General features: G+C 42.0%; 1 protein-coding gene across 3 annotated transcripts in view; it reads right to left on the reverse strand.

The window, feature by feature from the left end:
- MAP4K5 (mitogen-activated protein kinase kinase kinase kinase 5) overlaps positions 1-21,514 on the reverse strand; it is a 62,167-nt gene that overhangs the window by 9,244 nt on the left and 31,409 nt on the right. For 2 of the 3 annotated variants that reach the window (XR_008431418.1, XM_053945498.1), the window contains exons 4-27: positions 20,902-20,992; positions 19,691-19,755; positions 18,703-18,758; positions 18,204-18,251; positions 18,079-18,121; positions 16,847-16,919; positions 15,332-15,463; positions 13,858-13,920; positions 13,278-13,359; positions 12,567-12,683; positions 12,337-12,415; positions 11,577-11,635; positions 11,097-11,158; positions 8,607-8,651; positions 7,672-7,714; positions 6,909-7,119; positions 6,298-6,395; positions 6,162-6,203; positions 5,421-5,505; positions 5,009-5,088; positions 3,669-3,729; positions 2,513-2,627; positions 2,321-2,379; positions 866-969 (exon numbers count right to left, since the gene is read on the reverse strand). Coding sequence is in view for 2 of the 3 variants with exons in the window: in XM_053945498.1 (XP_053801473.1) it covers positions 866-969; positions 2,321-2,379; positions 2,513-2,627; positions 3,669-3,729; positions 5,009-5,088; positions 5,421-5,505; positions 6,162-6,203; positions 6,298-6,395; positions 6,909-7,119; positions 7,672-7,714; positions 8,607-8,651; positions 11,097-11,158; positions 11,577-11,635; positions 12,337-12,415; positions 12,567-12,683; positions 13,278-13,359; positions 13,858-13,920; positions 15,332-15,463; positions 16,847-16,919; positions 18,079-18,121; positions 18,204-18,251; positions 18,703-18,758; positions 19,691-19,755; positions 20,902-20,992 (1,913 nt within the window). In the remaining variant the exon portion in view is untranslated. The remainder of the gene's footprint in view (positions 1-865; positions 970-2,320; positions 2,380-2,512; positions 2,628-3,668; positions 3,730-5,008; positions 5,089-5,420; positions 5,506-6,161; positions 6,204-6,297; positions 6,396-6,908; positions 7,120-7,671; positions 7,715-8,606; positions 8,652-11,096; positions 11,159-11,576; positions 11,636-12,336; positions 12,416-12,566; positions 12,684-13,277; positions 13,360-13,857; positions 13,921-15,331; positions 15,464-16,846; positions 16,920-18,078; positions 18,122-18,203; positions 18,252-18,702; positions 18,759-19,690; positions 19,756-20,901; positions 20,993-21,514) is intronic. The other variant, XM_053945499.1, reaches the window with a different exon arrangement.

A 21,514-nucleotide genomic window follows, 5' to 3' on the forward strand; every position in this document is an offset into this window, starting at 1 on the left:
ATAAATATTGCATATTACTGTATTTCTGCATATTACTGTACATTTATAAATGGTATATTTCTACTCTGCATACAGAGCATAAATTGTGCATATATTGTGTATTGTATATTACTGTATTATTGTGTATTATTGTACATTTATAAATGGTGTATTTCTACTCTGTATACAGAGCATAAATTTTGTATATATTTTGTATACATATATAGTGTACATTACTGTATTATTGTGTATTACAATAATACACAATATTATTGTGTATATTTATAAATGTATATTTATAAATGGTATATTTCTACTCTGTATACAGAGCATAAATTTTGTATATATTTTGTATACATATATAGTGTATTGTATATTACTGTATTATTGTGTATTACAATAATACACAATATTATTGTGCATATTTATAAATGGTATATTTCTACTCTGTATACAGAGCATAAATTTTGTATATATTTTGTATACATATAGTGTATTGTATATTACTGTATTATTGTGTATTACTGTACATTTATAAATGGTGTATTTCTACTCTGTATACAGAGTATAAATTGTATATTTCTAGTGTGTCTCCTCTGTATACAGAGCAGAAATACACTGAATTTTCACTGCTTTGAAGCTGGGCAGAGGTGGATTGTGTTCTGTTATTGCCACTGCTGGGCTTCACCCAGCACTTAAATGACTTTTAGATTACTTAAATGACTTCAGTCACAAGATTTGCTGATTCAAAATGTGTCCAGCCAGATTTTCAAGTGCTCACAAGCCCCAGATGGCACCAGACCGGGGTGTCCTTTCCACCCCAAACTCTGGAAAGGTTATTTCAGCAACTGCAGAATTATTCACCTCAACTAAAGTAAATGCTTACCTTTATTAACATGAATTTCTGCATTGGCTCATACCACTGGAGCAGGACAATTCCTGACTGCAATGCACCACACAGGTACTTGTGGCCTGTGTATGGATTTCGTACTACAGAAAATAAAAAAACCCAGAAAACAGTAATTTTAAAGCCCTGCAAGTTCAATTCATACTTGGAAAAAAACCCCAAAAACCCAACCCTACAGCTATTTTTACAAATGAGTTAAGAAATAGCATTATAAAATCACATCATGGCATGATTAGGCTTGGAAGGGACCTTAAAGCCCATCTTGTCCCATCAATTTTTCCACTTGTTGCCTTCTGGCTTCCCATTCCCACATGCACAGTGATCAACACTGTGCCACATTCCAGAGAAATTCAATTTCAGCTTTAATTAACAACCAATTGCATTCCTGAGTCCCAGTTCAGAGGCTGAGCGGGGAGAAAAGCTGCAGTGCCTCTCCCTGGGGCTGTGGGGTCAGGCTGGGATTGGAATAAATTCCCAGGCAGGGAAGGTGGGAAAACTCCTGGGGAGCTCTGAGAGCTCATGGAACACAGGAGACAGGGGTTGGGGCTGGTTTTTTAAGCTCAGCTGGACACAGGAGCTGCCTGATTTCAGGAATTATTTGTAAATGTGGCTGTTGTGGGCACTTCAGATGAGCTGAACAGGATCTCCAAGCATGCAGCTTTATATTGATATCTATATTTACAATATTTATATTTTTAATATATAAAAACATTATATGTTTAATATTCATGTTTAATATTTATATTTAAACAGTTATATTTCTATTTTAGGGGTGCAAAGGTACAATCTGCAGATGTGGCACTTGGGGGTGTGGGTTAGTGCTGGGCTGGGGGAATGGATGGATGATCTCAGAGGGCTTTTCCAGCTTTGATAATTCCAAGATTCTGATTTCACACAGCACCAGGGAAAGGAAAGGACAAATCCACAACTTCCCAAGCTTTAACTCTTTCTGTGCCCTTCAAACTGCACTTATAGCTCTGCCCTCCCCAGGCTGCCAGAATTTTTATTCCTACTGATCCTTTCCTGGTGGAAAATATTCAAGTTTTCCTCACTCCAAGTCGGACCTGGGTGACACCTTGAGCCAGGGTGACAAAGCAGAAAGGCTGTTTGTGGATGTGCCAGGGGTCTGGGAGGGATTTCATCCCAATATCCCACCTCTCCCTGCCCTCTGGCAGTGGAAGCCATTCCCCCTTGGCCTGGCACTCCATCCCTTGTCAACAGCTCCTCTCCATCTTTCTGCAGCTCCTTCAGGCACTGAAATGCCCCAGTTAGGTCACTCTGGAACATCTCCAGGCTGAACCACCCCATTTCCCTCAGCCTTTTTTTCTGAACAAAGAACTCTTTAAGATCATTAAAAAGAAATTATTTCAGACCTGCCATGTCCAGGGACAAAGGGCAGAGAAATAAATGGCAAAGCTGGATTTGTATGCTCACCTATACAGCATTTGTGGCATCCTTTTGTGTCAGGTATCTTGGTTGTTAAGGCAAATTTCCTGGAATAATAATCACCAAAAAAATGCATCAATAACAGATGTCAGGGCCCTTCACACACCAACTCAACAGCACCAACACAATTTATGGCTATTTTCACCTATTAATAATTGTCTGTAAGTGAAAGGTTTGTACCTGGGTAATATTTTGTCAGGAAATCTGTGGGTCTGAATATGAGCAGCTAATCCTGTTTTTTTGGCTTGTTCAAACAAAGCTATTAAATTATGGGAGTACAGCTGGAATGTTTTCCCTGTAAGAGAGAAAAGCACAGATGACATCTCAGCCACTCCTCCAGCACAGAACTGCGACGTTCAGGAAAATGCAAGTATGGAAAAATTACCTTCTACAAACAGGTGTCAGGTAGGTCAAGTCCAGATATGAAGAAAAACAAACCAAGATAAAAATAATAATGAATATAGAGAAGATCAGTGCTCATTTTATTACAGTTAGTTTTATGCAAACATTTTTAAAGGCTGTAATTACAAAACAACAATAAATTATAATAAATAAATAATATATCGTGTATAGTATATAATAGTATATAGTATATAATAATATAGCAAATATATTTATATTATAAATTATATTTTTAAATATTTAAAATATTTTCTTATCCACAAACCAAGACAAGTGTTATATAAATCCTGCATGTTTAAAAGCACAGTCCCACCATGAGCCTCCATGGCACAGTGCCTCATTCCTGTCTGGAATGTTCTATTCCAGGACAACTGATTGCCCAGGAATCAGGAAAACTGATGGACCAGCAGTGCTTGAAAGTCTCCTTGTTCTCCTTCAAAGGGACACAGGTTTTGCTTCAGAACCACGGAATCCCAGAGTGGTCTGGGTTGGAAGGGACCTGAAATCCCACCCATCCCATCCCATCCCATCCCATCCCATCCCATCCCATCCCACCCCTGCCATGGCAGGGACACCTCCCACTGTCCCAGGCTGCTCCAGCCCCAGTGTCCAACCTGGCCTTGGGCACTGCCAGGGATCCAGGGCAGCCACAGCTGCTCTGGCAATTCCAGCCCAGCCAGGAATTCCCAATTCCCAATCTCCCATCCATCCCTGCCCTCTGGCACTGGGAGCCATTCCCTGGCTCCTGTCCCTCCATCCCTTGTCCCCAGTCCCTCTCCAGCTCTCCTGGAGCCCCTCCAGGCCCTGCAAGGGGCTCTGAGCTCTCCCTGGAGCTTCTCCTCTCCAGACTGACCACATACATTGCATTCAACCATGACTTTAAATGTTCCTGATTATTTCTAGCTGCAATCATTTCCCCTGTATGGACACTCACCTGACAGGGACATTAAGGTGTTGTTGATAACGTACAGCCAGGTGCACTTTCGAGGAAATAACTGGGCAAAAAAAAAGAAAATAATTCCATTAATAGAAACGTACAGGAATTTTTAACTGGGATTTTCTGTGTCTGTTCCACCTCCACCACCATTCTTGCAGGGATCCACACTGGAGAAAATCCCATCTTCCTGTTTATTCCCTGTTTTGGATCCTTCCTTAGCCCTGCACAGACAGACTATGGAATATTGGAATAAATGTCCAAAGCCAGGCTTGGACCAGCCTGGGACAGTGGAAGGTGTCCCTGCCCATGGCAGGGGTGGAACTGGATGGGATTTAAGTCCCCTTCCATCCCAAACCATTCCATGATTCCAGAACACTTTGTCCCATGTACCACTCCCATGTGCAAAGTAAGAAAAGAGGTGTAGGAGAAAGTGTGGAAAGAAAAGATCCAACTGGTTGGACACAAACCCTCAGTATCTCCCAGCAATTTTTTGTTTACTAGAATAGCTTTGGGTTTATTCAGTGTTTCCACTGAAAAACTACAAATGGAATAAAAAAGATCCTCCTGGAACTGGGAGATACCAACCTTGGACAGACAGGAAGCACTCTGGAAGATGCAACCAGAATTAAAAGTTGGAGAAACAGTTCAGAATGTGCATTTGGAGGGGAGAAACCAGCAAATGGATAAAAGGAAATGTGGGAACACGTGGTGTGGCAGAAGCCTGTGGGGTTTCAGGTGGTCACACCTGACCTCTGCCAGCTGGGAATGCTCTCATGGAAAAGGAAACTTTGTTTGAAGTGCACTGAATGTTCTCCCTTCCCACCACTGGCACAGCCAACCTTTCACTGGGACATAAAAAAGCACGTGGAAAAGCCCAGAGAAGACTGTCAGGTGAAATCATTTAGGAAAACACACAAGGAATGAGATTCCAAGAACATCCTGACTCTGAAACAGCAGATTTAAGACCATGGCTGCATGAAATGGTTTTGGAAAGGGTTAGAAAGCCCAGGAAAACCTTCTTGAGGATTAGAAGAGCAGCTGAATTAAATGATTGAGGGCTCTGCATCCAAGGAGCTGCAATGTGCCATCTAGTGGGGATGGAATGGAGGGAGAAGGGGCAGGGAATTGCTCTCCAAGGAGATGGAAGATTTGACAAGCAGCAACTAAAACATACAGGTAGCTCAGGGAACAAATAAATTTCAGGTTTTCCTTATTGGCTTTGATGGGAATCATTTAAGCCCCAGAGCCTGGTATCCACCTTCTCCCTCCAGGGCCAAACTTCATTGCTCCAAAGTATCCCCAAATCTGTTCTGTGTGTTCAGCCCTCCAGAACTCACCTGCTCCATGGTTGCTTCATGAAGTTCATTCAAATTCAGAGTGTAGATCCCTTCTTCTGTGCCAAAGATGATGTACTGATCTGAAAAATCAATATAATTGATTTATTATATTGATTTATATAATACAAATTATATATATACAACATTAATAATATATAATATATAACAATATTATATAGAATAATACAATATGATATAAGATATAAGATATAAAAGATATAAGATATAAGATATATAATATAATATAATATAATATAATATAATATAATATAATATAATATAATATAATATAATATAATATAATCCCCTATTTATTCTCTTCCCACTTTGGGAAGTTTCAAATGCAAACCTAAAATAACTTAACAAATTGTTTTCTTTCCCAAGCCCATCACCAAACCTAACATAACTTTACCTTTAGTATCTGGATGTATCCATGAAGTTGCACAATTAATCTTCAAAGGACAACCATCAAAGACTTTGGAAAAACAGGCTCCCATCTGAAAGACACCAAAACTGAAACCTGAAACAAATTCAGAGTGTGAAAGTTGATTTCCTGGCCACTCACACACACTGAACACACACACTGCCTTTCACACCTTTTAATTTGAATCAATGGACATTCAAAAATGCAAAGAGGGCTCAAAATGGCATCAAGAACTTTAGGTACCTACTGGGTAAGTAGGTAAAACCCTGGAGGGATTTAAAATCCGTGTGCACGTGGCACTTGGGGACATGGCTCAGTGGTGGCCTTGGCAGTGCTGGGGGAATGGCTGGACTCAGTGATCTTAGAGGGCTTTTCCAATCTGAATTATTCTGTATTATCTGGAAATTGACTATTATCTACTGAATATAAAGCATATGAATGCTGAGTGCTTATAAAATGACAAGAAGGGAGAATAGGCAAAACCCTGTCATCACTACAACCTTTTGCCATTTCTCTGCCTAAGCAGGGGCTGCCACTGGAGATCACAACTCAGGGAGCCAGGGGAGCCTCCAACCCTTCACATCCTGAATGAACAGTGACAGGAAGGTTTTAAGAAGTGGAAACAAATCTTATGGATTCAGCACTGGAAAAGGAACTGGCTGTGAGCTGGTGCCCTGTTCCACACCAGAGAGAGGTTTCCATCATTCCCAGTGCACGTGGATTTCTTACCAGCACCTTTGGAGTCGGAGGCAAACCATTGATTGCTGGTTTCTGTGGGAAGAAAGAAAGATCATAAAACCCCTCCTGTGCACTGATCAGCTCCAGGACATGACAGTGACATCAGCCCCAGAGTGCCAATACCTACAGGGAAATCTCTCTTCTCCTTTTTCCGTGGCAGCTGAGGGATTTGTCCAGGTCCTTCTGCGTTCTCCTCGATGTGTTTCAGCATCCCATTCCCATTGCCTGAAAAGGAGCCCAGACATGGTTTGCAGCTTATGTGACACAGTGAAATAGAAAATCTCTTCTCCCCTGTGCTGAGCTGGAGTGGAGGAGTGAGCTCTGACATTGCATAGCCACATCTCAGGGAGCTGAACCCTTCCCAGCACAGTGTCCACGCTGAGTTGCACACTTCCCATTATCCAAAGAGTCCCTGGGACAAATCCCACTGAGAATAAAGCTGTGGCGAGGTCCTCCCCACACAATCACTGTTTTTTTCCTGTGGCAAGGTCCTCCCCACACAATCACAGTTTTTCTCCTGTTCCTGCAGGCAACACAGTAATGGCACTGACTGGCTGAGTGTCCTTGTTTTGGGAAGAACATTCCCACCATGGCTCTAATAAGAACCACACATGGAAAAAGGAAAACTTCACCTCATGACCAGCTTGTTTGAAGCTGTTATCTACTGGGAACAGCTGGCTCTGGAAGCAATTCCTTTGCCAAGGTGCCAGGCAGCTTTAGGGCAGGTGAGGCACTCACCCAGGTCGCTGTATCTGGCTGTGAGCAGTCCAGGGCTGCTGATGCTGCTGGTCATCCCCACGGGGCAGGAATCAGCCTGGGGCCCACAGACTGGGATGCTCTGTCTCCTGTGGGCTGCTGGGGCTCTGCTCTGGGACTCTGGGAAGTGTTTTATGGTCTGGCATCTGTTGTCATCAGGGAGGTTCTCCTCAGGGTAATTGTTCATCCTCGGCTGCAAGGAACCAAAGAGGGGAAATGTGAGGAACTGGGAATGGCACCTGGGAAGAACAAACCTCAGACAAGCTGAATTTCAGTCGGACTGCTGCTACAGAAAAATGTATCAGCCTTTGAAATGTGTGTGTGATTTTGGGCACCACAATATAAGAAAGATAATAAAAAGCTCCCCAGTGAGCAGGGACGGGACCTGAGGGAAGGGCTGGAGCTGTGTCAGGTTGGATTTCAGGAAAGGTTCTTCCCCCAGAGGTGCTGGCACTGCCCAGGCTCCCCAGGGAATGGATGGTGACATTCCCGAGGCTGCCAGAGCTCCAGGAGCTGCCAGGGATGCCCAGGGTGGGATTGTTGGGGGGTCTGGGCAGGGCCTGGAGCTGCACTGGCTGATCCCTGTGGGTCCCTCCCAGCTCAGGAGATCTGTGGTTCTATGAAAATAAAACATCTGAGAGCAGAATCATTTCAGAGCTTCCTCTCTGATGGAGTACCACAGGTAGAATGTAGAACAAGAGGCCATCCCAGTCTGGCTGAATCCCTTAAATCCCACATTTCTCACCTTGGGAGGCAGTGGGGGTGGCCCAGCTCGCTTTAGTGTCGATCTGCAATGAGAAGGGCAGCAGTTGTGTGAGTTAAACCAAACCCAGAGCTCCTTGAGGACTGAACCAGAGGCACGGGAAAGGCAGAGCAGAGCTTTGCACACACAGGGTTAAACTAGAAATGCAAGAGCAGGGGAGAAGCTCATTAATCTCGTTAGAAGTGTTGGTTTTTAATAAACTCCTGTTCTTTCATAGATACCAGTGTTACAGAGCAATCTGCAGGGAAGGATATTTAAAGTTTGCAAATCAATTCAGGGACTGGATCTCGGGCTGGAGGGACTTTAGACAAAGGCCTGGAGTGACAGGACAAGGGGGAATGGTTTTAAGCTGGAAAAGGGTACATTTAGGTGAGATATTAGGAAGAAAATCTTCCCTGTGGGGGTGAGGAGGCACTGGCACAGGGTGCCCAGAGGAGCTGTGGCTGCCCCTGGATCCCTGGCAGTGCCCAAGGCCAGGCTGGACAGGGCTTGGAGCAGCCTGGGATAGTGGAAGCTGTCCCTGCCCATGGCAGGGGATGGAACAAGATGATTTTTGATGTCCCTTCCAACCAAACCATTCTGGGATTCTGGGATTCCAGTTTGCAGCCTTGCTTTGGGATCACACAAACATTGGGACACTCGAGCTGTGCAGGGTCATCCTGTCACAGCCAGGCCTTGCTCAGGATGGATTCACCTCCATAAAATCTGCTTTTATGTGTCAGGCACTTCCACAGGGACTAAGATGACTCGGGAAGGAGAGCAGGGGAGAAAGCAGAGCTTTGGGATTTCTCCTGAGGATCAGGGAAGGAGCCAAGAGAGCAGCCAGCCCTCAGTGGGTGAGTGGCAAAGCCTCCTGCAGCATTTTGAGGGAAGAGGTTTTGGAGCAGAGCAAGTGTACAGGAAGGAGATCCACTCACTCTTCAACATCTTCACTCCCATCTCCAAATTTTGTGAGCAGTCCCCTAAGGCAGAATGTTTATAAAATTAAGAGCTCAGCTCTGAGGTCAACACGTGCAACTCAACCCATCCCTGATGTCACTGAGTTTCACAACAAGCATCTCCCAGCCCCTTCCAAAACAAATAATTCTCTGCACTAAGTTCCACTCTCTAAGGTCCTTTCCTTCTCCTTATCCCCTAAAAATCACTGGATGTGTCTTCCACACCATTAGTTTTCACTTCCCTACCTGGAATTCCAAATATTGTTGAAATGTCTAACGACAGTACAATATAAAAAGAGAAAAAAAGAACAGAGGAAGTTACTGGGAGACAAATGAAGAAAAGCCTTTAAAGGGAAGTTTCCTTATTTATACATATGCACAAAAGACCCAGATTGTTTCCCACTACAGTGAGAATTTTTGTTTCAAAGCTACTCCAGGGACAACAAAAAAAAAAAAAAAAAAAAAAAGAAATTGTGACTAGAGGATCAAAGCAGCACTGAAAAATAACTTTTAAGAAAAAAAAAAAAAAGCCCTGATAAAATTTTGCAAAATGGCAATTTTCAAGCTGTGTCTTTAAAGGGCAATGACCAGGAAAACCCAGCCAAATTTGGATTAATGTGAAATATCCCTGCAAGTCACTTCTGAGGGAAAGCAGCAGACAGTTGCCAACAGGAATTACAAAAAAATTTAAAGGAGAAAAACTCTTTCTTTTTGAAAGGTTCTTGTTGCCCAGAGCAGCTGTGGCTGCCCCTGGATCCCTGGAAGTGCCCAAGGCCAGGCTGGACAGAGCTTGGAGCAATCTGGGATGGTGGAAGGTGTGCAAGGGGGTGGAACTGGATGGGTTTTAAGGTCCCTTCCAACCCAAACCTTTCTGAGATTCTATGAAAACATCAATAAAAACCACCTCCATAATGCAGGACATTTTTACAATAAAATGGAAGGAACCAGTTCAGCCACCAGGCACATTCTGCTATTCCCCTTTCCAGTCAAACAACTCCTCAGTCAAAGATATCCCTCAGCATCCACTCTGAAAAAAGCCAAAGGGCATGAAAAGCAAGGACCCCCCAGCACACATCCTCTCTGCACATCCCAGGGATTACTCACAACTGCTGGGACAGAGGAGTTATGCATTTCCTGTTTATCTTTCCAACTGGAAGTGGTTTCCAAGTGAGCAGCACAGATCCAGCATCCAGGACTGCTCTCCCTGCCCTCCTTGCCAATGAATCTGTACCTATTCATTGATTTACAGCCCTGGGAATGTTTGCTGCAGCTTTAGCACAGCCTGCTGCAGACAAAGCCACAGAACAGGATCAAATCCCTGAGCCCCTGTGCCAGGAGGAGCTTCCCTCCCTCCCTGCCTGCTCCTGGAGCCCAGAGATTGCAGCTGTCTGCAGAAAATCCAGCACTCCCAGCAAGGTTCAATGCACAGCTCAGCAGGGTCACACAGACAAACCCAGGGCACAGGGAGGGGAGGGAAACAGGGCAGGGGAGAGCCAGAGCCCCCCAAAGTTCAGTCCCAGAGCCCCCAAACTCCTGCTCCAACGAGACTGGGAGCAGGAAAACCAGGATGCTTCAAAAGGCTCAAATCCTGGCAATCTCCCCCAGCTTTCCAGGGGCTGTAATGTCAGCTGACAGCTTATGCAAGACTTTCATCTGCAGGAAAAAAAGCCAGAGAAATTCACTGTCTGCTGCTGAGCTCCAAATAAAGATGGGAAACAGGCTCTTTGAGCTGAGCAATGATTTGAGCCCAGATATCATCTTTGCCTACATCTTAACCTCCACACTCCTGACTGCAAATCCTTTAAAGGCAGAATCCACTTTTTAGCAGCAAAAGGAAGGTACACCTCTAAAAAAAAATGAGTCCTAACTTGGAGAGTTGTGCTCCTGTACCTCAGGCCTGCTTTATCCCAAGGAAACCAACTACAAACACGTATTTCCCTAAAACATTTCACCCCAAAACACTCCATGGCTGGGTTATAAATTACCCCACAGCAGGAGGAGTGGTGCAGTGTTACTGAGCTTGGTGAAACTCAACATTCAGAACTGGTTTCTCCTTCCCTTTCTCGAGTTCAGGGCTGTGCTCAGGCCCTTGTCACAGGATGTCACAACCACAGCCACGGCTCAGAAGAGAAGTGTGAGGCCAGAGCAGGATCCTGAACTCAGCTCTGCTGCAGGAAATTCACTGTGGCTGTGTTATGTCACTGTCCTGGCCGTGCATTTGCACTTCACTTCCCACCTACAAACTTAAAACAAGCTACTGGTGGTGGTTAAAAGAGATTAAAAGTCACTCTGCAAGAGAATTGACCAAGCACCTGCAGAAGGAGGGCTGAACACTGGGTAACATCTCCTTAATTTATCAATATTCAAGTGGATCAGGGCTTTTATGGTTTGATTTTTTTAACATATCTCATTTTTCTTTCGGTTTCATAATAAGTCACAAAAATAAAAGCTGGTTTTATCTGTACTTACTTGTTGTTTCCATCAACAAAAGGATTCCAATGTGAAGCAAAGTCACTGCCAGCTGCCACAACCTGAAGATGCAGAAATTGTCATTTTATTTCCCCTCTGTCAAACTAAAGTATCTTAAATTACCTTATCCACCACACACAAAGAGGCCAGAGGGATCCCCCAGCCCCAGGACAATCCACAAGCAGTAAAATCAAATTCCAAAGAGAAATATCATCTTACAATCTATAAAGAAATTATTGATAACCTATTTTCTTCTTCTTAGAGTTAAAAGCAGCACCTGGAAATGGTGTAATGTCCAGATCAAGCAGCAATAAGTAACAGGAAAACAAGAATTGATGGTGAAAAATCCAGTAAAGGGTCATTTAGGGAACTTTAAAAACGTTTTTCCAGCAAGCTGCTAAGGGTTGAACCACAAAATATTAAAGATACTGTGATTTTAATAAATAAAACTTATTTTATTTATACCAAACCTGTTCTTACCATTTCATCCCGAGCTTCTGTTTCTTTCCGTAGAGGGGGCTCAAACTGCAGCTTATCAACTACAACATAGAATAATTTCATAATTAACACACACAATCTTGCCCTGGGATCCTTTCAGTGCTCACTACAGTGAAATGCAGGTAGGAACAGATGTAAATATTGTGTACACAGCTCTGAATTTGCCTCTCAAATGAGCAGCACTTCGCTGTCAGCCTCATTGTCTGAGTGCTTGAATTCGCAAATATGAAACCCACAAGAAAGGCCAAAAGCAAATCCTGAGTCACAGAAATGTAACTATTTAACCACTTGTCACTTTGAAATGCATGTGAAAGAGGAGAAAAAGGCTCTCCAAGAGCAAATTTCCCAGAGTGTGATGGAGCTGCCAGTATTGCTGTACTAAAGGCATTTATCAAACCTGCAGATAAAACCATTTCTACCCTCAGCATTTCAGCCTACATCCATCAAATAAACTAAATGGTAAAAGTAAATAAATTAAGTAACTAAGTAAATAAACTCCTATCAGAGTAGTTTATTAATATTAATGTTAATTTTAGTTTTGAATAATTATTGTTGAAGATTCACATGCTGCTTCTCCAGGGTTTGCTTCCCAAATGGAAAGAGATTTTTGGGAAACGACACCAGAGTCAAATCACCCCCCAAAAAAGGGGAAGCAAATCCTGAAGAAGCAGCATTCTTCAACAATAATTATTCAAAATTATTATAGAGCTAAAAGCACATTTATGTACATCAAGGCACTCACAGTTGATCTCTGATGCTGTTCTCTCTGCCCGGATGTTCCTGTTGGTGGAGCGGATGGTGTGGCGGATCACGGAGTGAGGCTGCAGGGATGGCAGGGACAGGTGAGGGAAAAACCAGCAAGAACAGGAGCAGCTCCTGTTTGAGCTTCAGTTTTAGATTCCCAAAGCAAAGCAGGGCCATTGAAAGTGCCACTTTTAACAGAAAGCAGAGAATAAAAAAAGATGTTTTCACCTCAAAATCGTCATCGTCGACTTCCCCGTAGTGGGTGTGGTTCTCGGGGTTGTTGACTTTGTCCAACAGCTCAACTGCTAAAGACCTGGAGAGACCAGGCTGCCCTACAAAGCTGTGCTGTAACCACAGGAAAGAACACAGAAAAAGAAGTTTTAATATGCAATTAATAGATAACTTTCAGTAATAAACATTCAGTAGAGTTACTGAGGTTTTTTTTTGGTGTGCTTTCTGGAGGTTCGCTGTTATTTTAGTGACTCCTTACTGCTGGATTTTCTGAGAACATCAACATGGAAACAGCACGTTCTGGGCCACTTGCAAATTAAACTTGAGTCAAACAAATAATTACACTTGAACTTCATTTTTTACATCAGTAGTTCAGAACTTGGGAAAGCACAGATACACCAAGAGCTGCTGAAAATTTTGGGAGTCAGGAAAGTCCAACTTCTACTCAGCTCCAAGACCGAGGCAGAAGGCCAAGGGTGAGAACATGAAGCCAATTCTGTAATTGGCCAAAAATTGTATAAAACTGTGTAAAAATACTGAACAAAATCCACTTGCTAAGAGCTGATCTACGTGTTTTCCCTTCAGATTTCACCACCTGAGTTGTAAGATTAAATAAAATTGGTTTCCCTTTGGTTTCCTACTGATTTGATCCTCATTTTGAAGCAAAAGATCCCTTCCTGAGGTCACCAAAGGTCCCAAATCACTTACAGTGAGAAGTCTGTCTGCTGTTGGTCTCTTCTTTGGGTTTTTTGTAAGTGCTATTTTGACAAAATTATGGAATGTTGCTGACCTTGAAGAAAAAGAGGGTTTATGTTGAATTTTTCAAGGTATTACTGATTTTAAGACAGTTGCTAAGCAGATTACAAGTAGATAAAGTAGAATATTGTGCAGGCATCTCACATCAGGTTTGAATAATTACATTTCTAAGTTAACAAAATAAGGAAAAAACCCATTTGATTCATGAAACTTGCATGGAAAACATTTTGGTACAGAAAACAAACCAAGAAAGGCACCAGGAATTTCTCACAGGGTAAAGAAACCAGGAAAGGATTAAACCATTACCTGTCCCAACAAGAGGGGCAAGTGCCCCATGCCAGGAATTAAAGGGAAAGGATAAAGATTTGCCTTCTAGAACATAAAAAGAGCACCAAAGAAGGGTCTCTTCTTCAATAAAAACTAGTATTTTTTCCCTTTATCTATAAAATCTTAGAATGGTTTAGGTTGGAAGGGATCTTAAGGATCCTGTAATTCCAATAAAATATGGATCAAAGGAAGGAGCTCCACCTACCATTTTGCTTTTTCCTTTAGCTTTGGTGGTTGAAAATTACTTTTTGACATTAAAAACAGAGCCCTAAAGGGAAAGAAAGAATAGTGATATAATGTGATAAAAACCATAATTAATTTCATACCAAAATCTAAATAGTTTAACACTTTATGGTGAGAATCATATTGGTGCAATTGAATTGGAGTTTGCACAGGGTTAAAGGAGAGATACAGGAAATCTGTTGATTTTATCTTTAAATATTTTTAGTGCCCTAATTCTGTTAAATATTAGGGTATGGCTTCTCAAGTGGTTTCCTATCAGCAGTAAATCTGTCCCTGTTCTTCATCAGATTCTTGATTCTGGAATCTCAGAATGGTTTGGTTTGGAAGGGACCTTAAATCCCACCTCCTTCCAGCCCCCTGCCATGGAAAGGAACACTTCCACTAGGCCAGGTGCCAGCAAAAATGTAACAACTTCAACATTTTGTTTTAATTTCCATTCTGTCTTAGGCTGGAAATGTGGGTGTGTGTTCTGTCCCCATCTATCAGAGCTGGGACAGTTCTCTGCTGCTCTCTGGGCAGTTTTCTTTGTCTCTCCCACAGCCAATCCTCCCTCCAGGAGATCTCTGCTGTTCATGGCCACTGAGTGTCCCTGCATGGCTGAGAAAATTCCATCATCCCATGGGGAGAGGCTGTGCCCAGGGGAGGAGCCAAGCATTCCTACCTGGATCCAATCTGAGCCTTTGGGACACCACAGCAGCCTTTGCCCACTGCATTCCCAGAGGAGCAGCTTTCTGCCCCACTGCATTCCCAGAGGAGCAGCTTTCTGCCCCACTGCATTCCCAGAGGAGCAGCTTTCTGCCCACTGCATTCCCAGAGGAGCAGCTTTCTGCCCCACTGCATTCCCAGAGGAGCAGCTTTCTGCCCCACTGCATTCCCAGAGGGAGCCCAGGCCCATCACCAGCAGCCCTGGAGCTCCAGAGGAAAACTCCAGCCTTGTCCAGGATCCTGCTCCAGCAGAAGCACAGCTGGCACTGCAGGAGGGCTGAGCCCCCATGGAATGGCACTGCTGCCACCAGCCTGACCCACAGCCTGCCAGGGCCTGCTCTGACTCTGGCAGGGTTTGTTTTCTGTTTTGTACTATTGCATTTGTATTTTTAATTTTCCTAATAAAGAACTGTTATTCCTGCTCCCATATCTTTGCCTGAGAGCCCCTTAATTTCAAAATGCTAAAAATTCAGAGGGAGGGGGTTTGCATTTTCCATTTCAGGGAAGGCTCCTGCCTTCCTCAGCAGACACCTGGCTTTTCAAACCACATTCCAAATGCAGGATTTCAGCAGACTGATGCCTTAAGGACAGACATGAAAACAGACACTGAGTGAAGGCATCTCCGTGTGGATTTCTCCTCCTGCGCTCCAGCAAAGCTTCAGCTGAATCCTGACAATTCCTGCTGGGATTCAGGAGGGTGCTGGAGGCAGAGGAGCCCCCAGGGCACAAACCTCATGGGGTGCAGGTCGAACATGGGTGGCTGCAGCTCTGCCAGCTCGATGGCAGTGATGCCCACGGCCCAGATGTCGCACAGCTGGTTGTACCCCCCGTTCTTCTCCACCGCCGCCACCTCGGGGGCCATCCTGCAAAGCCAACACTTCCTTCAGTGTCTGCCCCTCAAGCAGAATTACACAACTGTGCACGTGCATATAAAACAGAATGAAATTAAATTTACAGAATTCACAGGATCACTGGGTTGGGAGAGACCTTTGAGACCATCAAGTCCAACCAGCCCCAACAGCTGAACCCAACCCTGGCAGCCAGTGCCACACCCAGGCTTTGTTAAACACACCCAGGGATGGTGACTGCACCACCTCCCCGGGCAGAACATTCCAGAACTTCATCACTCTTCCTGTAAAAAACTTTTTCCTGATATCCAACCTATATTTCCACATATATACATGTAAATAAAAGAAAAAATAAAATAAGTAAAATATTACACATATTTTTATGTGTAATTACTGGATGTCTGTGACAATGATTTATAATTGAAAATATCTCATATTCCCCCCTAAGAAAGAAAGAAGGGGAATGGGGGGGAATGAACAGGAGGAATAAAAATATTTTTCTGTCTAATGGAGTAGGTTAAGGATTTTATGTTCAGATTGGGTTTTGATCATTACAGAAATACTTCTAAGATTTTTATTAACATATACATAAAACATTACACACTAATTTAAGCTATACACTTAATCAATGATGATTCAATTTGTTTCCATATTATTTAAGTATGTATTTCAGGGGTTTGGGTTTGGTTTGTTTTTTTTTTTTCCTAAAGCTCTGGAAATATCTTGGATCTAAGGATCTAAGGGCAATTAAGGTATGTTTTCCACAATGGGCATAATATTTTGAAACATCTGAACACAAACTAAGGGACACAAAATAAATGTGCTGAATACAACATCATAAAAACAAACAAGAAATTCAGCAAAAACCATCACATTAAAGAGCAAGGTAGGGACACAAAGCACTCAAAAGCTCCTTTAAATAAATAATTTAAATTTAAATAAACATCTTAGGAGGGGGATGCAATTGGATCATCTCTGGACACAGAGGTGATTATTTGCATATGATTATTTGCATATCAAATGCTGCCTCATGCAGACATTAATCAGTAGGGATGATTAAAAGATAGTCTGAAAATCTGGTTTCCTTTATGCACAGAAATCAGAAAGACACTGTTTTAGTCACTAAAAATGTAAGGCTGAGAAACTAAATAACCATTGGTATCCCCCAAAAAGGGAAAATAATCTGCAAAAATAAATTTGGGAATAAACCCTGCCTCAAATATCAAGTAGCTTTTGTTACAGCAAGAGATCAGTGCTTCCCAGATTTTCACCCTTTGGGCATTTTACTTGGAAGAAAGGGAATTTATGCAATTTCTATAGACATGTGTGTGTGTTTGAGGATTTTTGGCATAAATACAGGCTCAGCTTTGCAGCACAGCAATCAAAGTGGTTTCTTACCAGTAAGGGGTGCCAATAAAGGATTTCCTCTTTGCAATAGTGGCTGTTATTTTTGCTGCTACCCCAAAGTCAGCTGGAAAATAAAATCGAACCATCAGATTTCAACAAATCACAGTTGAAGACCCCAACCTTCCTGTGTTATGAAAGAATAATCACATGTTTCATACAAATTAAAAATTCATTAAGGGAAAGAGCTGAAGATTAATAATAGGATCATTAACGTCTTCACTGACACGACTTCAAATCAAAGAGTTTTCTTTCTACACACAGTTCCCTCTCTTACTTAGATCATTTTTTCCATCTCACAATACATCAACCAGAATTTTTGGATATTCAATTTAAGAGGAAAAATAGCATCATGCCTTGGAAAAGGCACCTTTTGTGTGTTATTTGTGGAGGAGCTGTGATGGGGCATCTGTTCTCCACCCTGGAGACTCAATCTAGGGGCCAATCATCCCTTGCCCTCAGAACTTTCAAACATCAGTTGGTCTTGCAGAGCCAAAAATCATTTAAATCCATTTTAATTTCATTGATTGGTGGCATGAAAGCGGGAGGATAACTTGGGAGAATCCAAGCAGGCAAAAAGCAGGTACCACTGCGTATGCCAAGCTGAATGCAGGGACTGGAATCTCCTCCCAGTGTCGAGGTTTTAATCCTATTTTTTCCTTCTTTAAAAAGCTCTCCTTTCCCAACACAGCATTCCTGCTTCCCCACAGGGCTCTGGAGGCACAGCTGCCCTGATTCCAGTGGGATGGTGACATCCCATGGCAGCTTTTCCCTGCAGACCTGGGAGTTTTCCTCTCCTCCACCTTTGTGGAATTGCCCAACACCACACACAGAGCCAGGATCAGATCTCACTTTGTTTTTCCCCAAACAGGGCATCCTCAAAGACTCTGATGACAAAAACTGACATCCAGGTAATGCCAGCCTGGCAAATTCCAAGAAAATCTGGGAGATTTAAAGGCTCAGTGGTTGAATAATGAAATGATAGATAATTTCTTGATAGAATACAAAACTCATCTCCTACACGGCCCAGCCATGGATACACACTTTGTCATCACTTTCTATCATCATCTATTGCCCCAAATAATCATGGAATCATTTAGGTTGGAAAAAACCTTTAAATTATGGAGTCCAGCCATTCCCCAGCACTGCCCCATGTCCCCAAGTGCCACATCCACAGGGCTCCATAAATGAAATTAAATCCATATTACAGAACTCAGGCAACTCACCCAATTTAACATCTCCGTGGTCTGTGAGGAGAATGTTTGCACCCTAAAACAAAATGAATTCAAAAATTTTATCAGGAATGTTTTTCCTGGAACTGTAAGATAAATTTCTCAAGGTTCCAAGTTACCTTTATATCTCTGTGCATTTTGCCCTTCATGTGTAAATAAGCAAGACCCTGGAAATAAAAGACACCATTAATTATTCTGCCATTTTTAACATCCTACAAAGCCAATTCTATTTAATAAATTTAATTTTCTCAATATATTTGATTTGGAAATGGAGACATTTGAGATTTGCAGATAAGGGATGCTTCATCTTGTATTTTTTTGCCATCAGCAGTCACAAAATGAAAGAGAATTTTATTTATCTGGTTGCAGTATTTTACCCCCACACATCATTAAATTTACCACCACAGGGCAGACAGGCAGTTCAATATTTTAGAAATATTTGCACTATATCACACTAGAATTTCTTGCTTATTTTTATTTACAGTATGGAAAAGAACAGGTTACCCTGGTTAATTGGTGTCTGCTTGATTCCCAATAGAAATGTTGGATTTGAACCCATTTTCTATATCTATTTACATGGAATAAACACTTTATTGTGCACCTGCAGAAGTACAGTACCTGTAGAGTTTCTCTGCACACATAAGCAATTTGCAACTCTGACAGAGGTCCTGTTACTGGAAATAAAGATTCAAAAATTAAGTTTACAACACAGAGCACATAAATAACACTGTGAAGCAGCCAAAAAGTGGTTTGTCCATGCCAAAGTTAAAGGCTGGTTTTACATGATGGGTATTGTACACTGAGCTGAAAAGAGGGGTTTGTTTGCTTGTTTTACAGAAAGGCTTTCTGTAAAAAAAAAAAAAACCCAAAGAGCACCATCCCAGAGGACAATACCCACAGTGAGAAGAAAACTGATTTTCACAGCATCTAATTATTATTTTACGGGTGATTTTGTAGTACTCTGTTAGTGTCAGGAAACTGAAAGTGACTTCTGCTAATATTTTAATATTAGAAATGGGAATGTTTCATATCAGGGACTATCTAAGGGGCTTGGAATTGTTTTCAAGGATTTGTTCTAAGTAGTTGAAAAATAAAGCAGAAAGAGCTCAGGCATCCAAAACCTCAGTGTTATCATTTAAAGGCACAGCAAGTCCCCAACTGTTTTTCCAACAACTCCAATAAATTATTCTACAGCATCAACAACTGCAGATAAAACTTCAGGAAGGAAAATAATACAAGAGTGAGATGGTATTTCACAGGGGCAGGAATAAGAGTCATTTTTCCCCTTTAAAGATCAAATGTTGAGATTTCCCAATGAAAAGTGCTTCCTCACCCCATATCCAACTGTTCTGCCATAAAATGTCAAATATTAAATGTCAAATATTATGTCAAATATTAAAATGTCAATATTAGAAATATTAAAAATGCTGGTCACCATATCTGGAAAGTGCTCTCAAAATCTATTGACTGTAGCTAAAAATCACTGTTTATGCCCCCCAGAAACCCCCAGATCCAATACCAACCATTCCCTGCAGGTTTATTATTTATTTTTCTTTCTGCAGAAAGCTGCCCAAGGTAAAAAATGTGGAAATAATTGCCCAAGTACCATGGTAAATGTCCTGGAGGGATCCCCCACCACAGTATTCCATGCATATCCACAGCTTCTCACGGCTACCAAAACAAAATTAAAACACGGGCATCAGAAGGTGATTCATCTGGATGAAGAACAGAGTTAATCATCATAATTTAAATTATTTTCTAGTACTCTTGATCAGTCTCTGTTAAAAATACACATTCTGATACATGACCAGCAGTTACACTGTTATTAATACAAATTGTCGTGTTATTAATATAAATTCTCATGTTATCAATATAAAAATATTGATATAAAAATATAAAAATATAATTTTCACCAATCAAAACAAAAGTTTTATGCCGAAGTCTCTGAGAAATATTTAAACATCATTGAACATAAAAGGTGGTGCTTTAACTCTACAATAAAACACCTGAGGTTTATCTGCTATCAGCAAAATTTAGTGTGATTAAATATCGCACTAAACTCAGTGTTTCAATCTTAAATTGAAATTACCTCATTATATCTAAAAAACTCTTCATGCCCCCCAAAATGTGGAATTATAGATTTGGCCATTTAGTCCCACTTGAGTCCATTTGGGCTGCAGGGATTATTTAAATGCAGCCCTCCAAGAAAAAGATGAAGTCTCCTTGAAAAAAGACCAAGCAGGCAAAGTGCAGACTGATATTCCCACAGAGCCAGCTGATAAATGGCAGAGCTGCACAGAAATGCAGAATATTCCCTGATTTCCTGTATAATATTTAATGGAAGGTGCAGGGAGCTGACAGCACCTTGGTTCTGCCTCTGTTACACCAGAACTGTGAAAAATGTTATGACCAGCAGCTCAAGTTTTTAACTCCCCAGCCATGCCTTCATAGCCCAGACAACTATAATTAAATAAAATATCCAAAGGCAATTCTGCTCGAGAGAAATAATGAGCTGCTTTTATATTAGAACTGATAAATGTGTGAGTAGGACTGGATATGGTGCAAGAGTCTCCAAGGGAAAAGTTTCTTTCTGTTCCTAGTGATAAAAATATTCCAGCCTTTTGGCCAGCAGAGAAAACAAAATATTAGTCACTTTTGATTTTTAAAGCCAATTGGGTTAAAAAAAAAGAAAGAAAGAAAAACCAAGGGCAATTCAAGCTCTGGAAGACGATTCAATGAGGATACAAGGACGAAACCAGACTGGGATTGTTTTAGGAGAGAACCAGCAGGAATGTTGATATAAAAAGTGGGATTTACCTGAGATAACTCCCAAAATAGGCGACTATGTTGCAGTGTTTGCATTCTTTAACCATATATATCTCTTGCTGGATCAGTGAGAAGTCGTCTCCTGAAAAACAGGAAGCAGCCAGGGTTACATCATGAATGTTCAGAGAGCTCTGGAGGGATGCAGAGAATTTGGGAAAACATTCCAAGGGTCTGGATCCCAGCCAAACCCTTGAGCAGGCCAGCCCATCACCCCAGCTGGATTCCTTGTGCTGTGCTTGGTGAGGTGCTGGACTTTGGCTTCTTTTTGCCACCTCTGTGGAGGTTGGGATTGCAGGCACTCGAGATGATGGTTCACGTTCAGGCTCAGATGTTTGTTGGTTCTCATCTCTGTCACAGTCTCACAAACCCTGAGTTCTGCAGCACTTCACTCCAACAAACTAAAAATGGAGCCCCATCTCTCTCTCTGCAAGGCCTTTTAAGGATAAACTGCCCAATTCAGAAATGACACCTCAATTATTTTCACTTTTAACCCAGTCACCAACCACCCGTGCCCGCAATGGGGACTTTTTTATCCAATTACACAAAACCACCCAAACCCATGGAGAAGGAGGAGAAGGAGGAGCAGCCTCCACCCTAAAACCTC

This window comes from Vidua chalybeata, chromosome 6 (assembly GCF_026979565.1).
Source record: "Vidua chalybeata isolate OUT-0048 chromosome 6, bVidCha1 merged haplotype, whole genome shotgun sequence".
NCBI classification, from domain to species: Eukaryota; Metazoa; Chordata; class Aves; order Passeriformes; family Viduidae; genus Vidua; species Vidua chalybeata.